The 932-nt window shown below is 60.8% G+C and overlaps 1 protein-coding gene across 1 annotated transcript in view; it reads right to left on the reverse strand.

Moving 5' to 3' along the window:
* Positions 1-262: 262 nt before the first annotated feature.
* Positions 263-932, reverse strand: part of LOC107183232 (leukocyte-associated immunoglobulin-like receptor 2) — a 2,250-nt gene continuing 1,580 nt past the window's right edge. Inside the window, exon 3 of the mRNA XM_015564592.1 lies at positions 263-756. Within this exon, the coding sequence (XP_015420078.1) occupies positions 263-756 (494 nt within the window). The remainder of the gene's footprint in view (positions 757-932) is intronic.

The following is a 932-nucleotide window of genomic DNA, read 5'->3' on the forward strand; positions in this document are numbered from 1 at the left end:
TCATCCTAAAATACCCCAACACCGCTCAACCCTTATCAGGGACCCCATGGAGCACAGGACTTGCCCCTGGAGGGTGGACCCCAGGGGACACATTGCCTGGGCCCCACTGAGCCGGGCCAGGGAAAAGGGCAGGGCACCACCATCCTGAGGGGAAAGACTCAGGCCCCTTGAAGGGGTCTGTCCTCACCTGGTGGCTGGGAGCTCAGGCCCCACCCAGCCCAGCAGGACAGCTCTGTGTCCCCTCTGATGCAGGGCTCAGGGTCTAGGCCACCGTGGTGTCCAGATGGGACCACATTCCAGGGCCCTGAGCCAGGGGTGAAGGCCGAGGGCCATATGTGCAGAGGGAGGGGAGCCCAGGGCTTGGGGTGAGCAGGAGGGCAGGGAGCCCAAGGACAGAGACAGGGCTGGGACAGGGTGCAGGGCCCGGGGACCCACCTGAGGGCAGAGTGGAGTTGTCCTGCTCTGTCACCTGCAGCTGCAGGGGCTCACTGCGCTCAGACCACCTCTCAAGCACATCGTGATAGCGGCAGCGGTAACTCCCAGCCATGTCTTCACTCACCGCGGGGAAGTGGAATCTGTACTCTGTCGCCAGCGAACCATCTTGAGACAAAATTTTCTGACCCTGAAAATGTTTTCCATCCTTCTCCAGGCGGGAGAACTCAGCCCAAACTGGGAAACTGCACACGAAAGTCACAGGCTGTCCCCGGGGGACCACAGGGCCTGGCTCGGCCCAGAGGACGGGTTTGGGCAGGAGCCCTGGGAGGAAGCAGAGCAGGATCTCAGGCTCCATCATGAGGAAATCTCCAACCTCACTCCTCCCGGGTTTTATGGGTGCAGCTCAATGGTTCTTAACAAACTCACAGAGCTGTGCAACCCTCACCACAGCCCAATTCTACACCATTTGCACCACCCCTTCCCCAAGAGACCACACA

This window comes from Myotis davidii, unplaced genomic scaffold (assembly GCF_000327345.1).
Source record: "Myotis davidii unplaced genomic scaffold, ASM32734v1 scaffold4181, whole genome shotgun sequence".
NCBI classification, from domain to species: Eukaryota; Metazoa; Chordata; class Mammalia; order Chiroptera; family Vespertilionidae; genus Myotis; species Myotis davidii.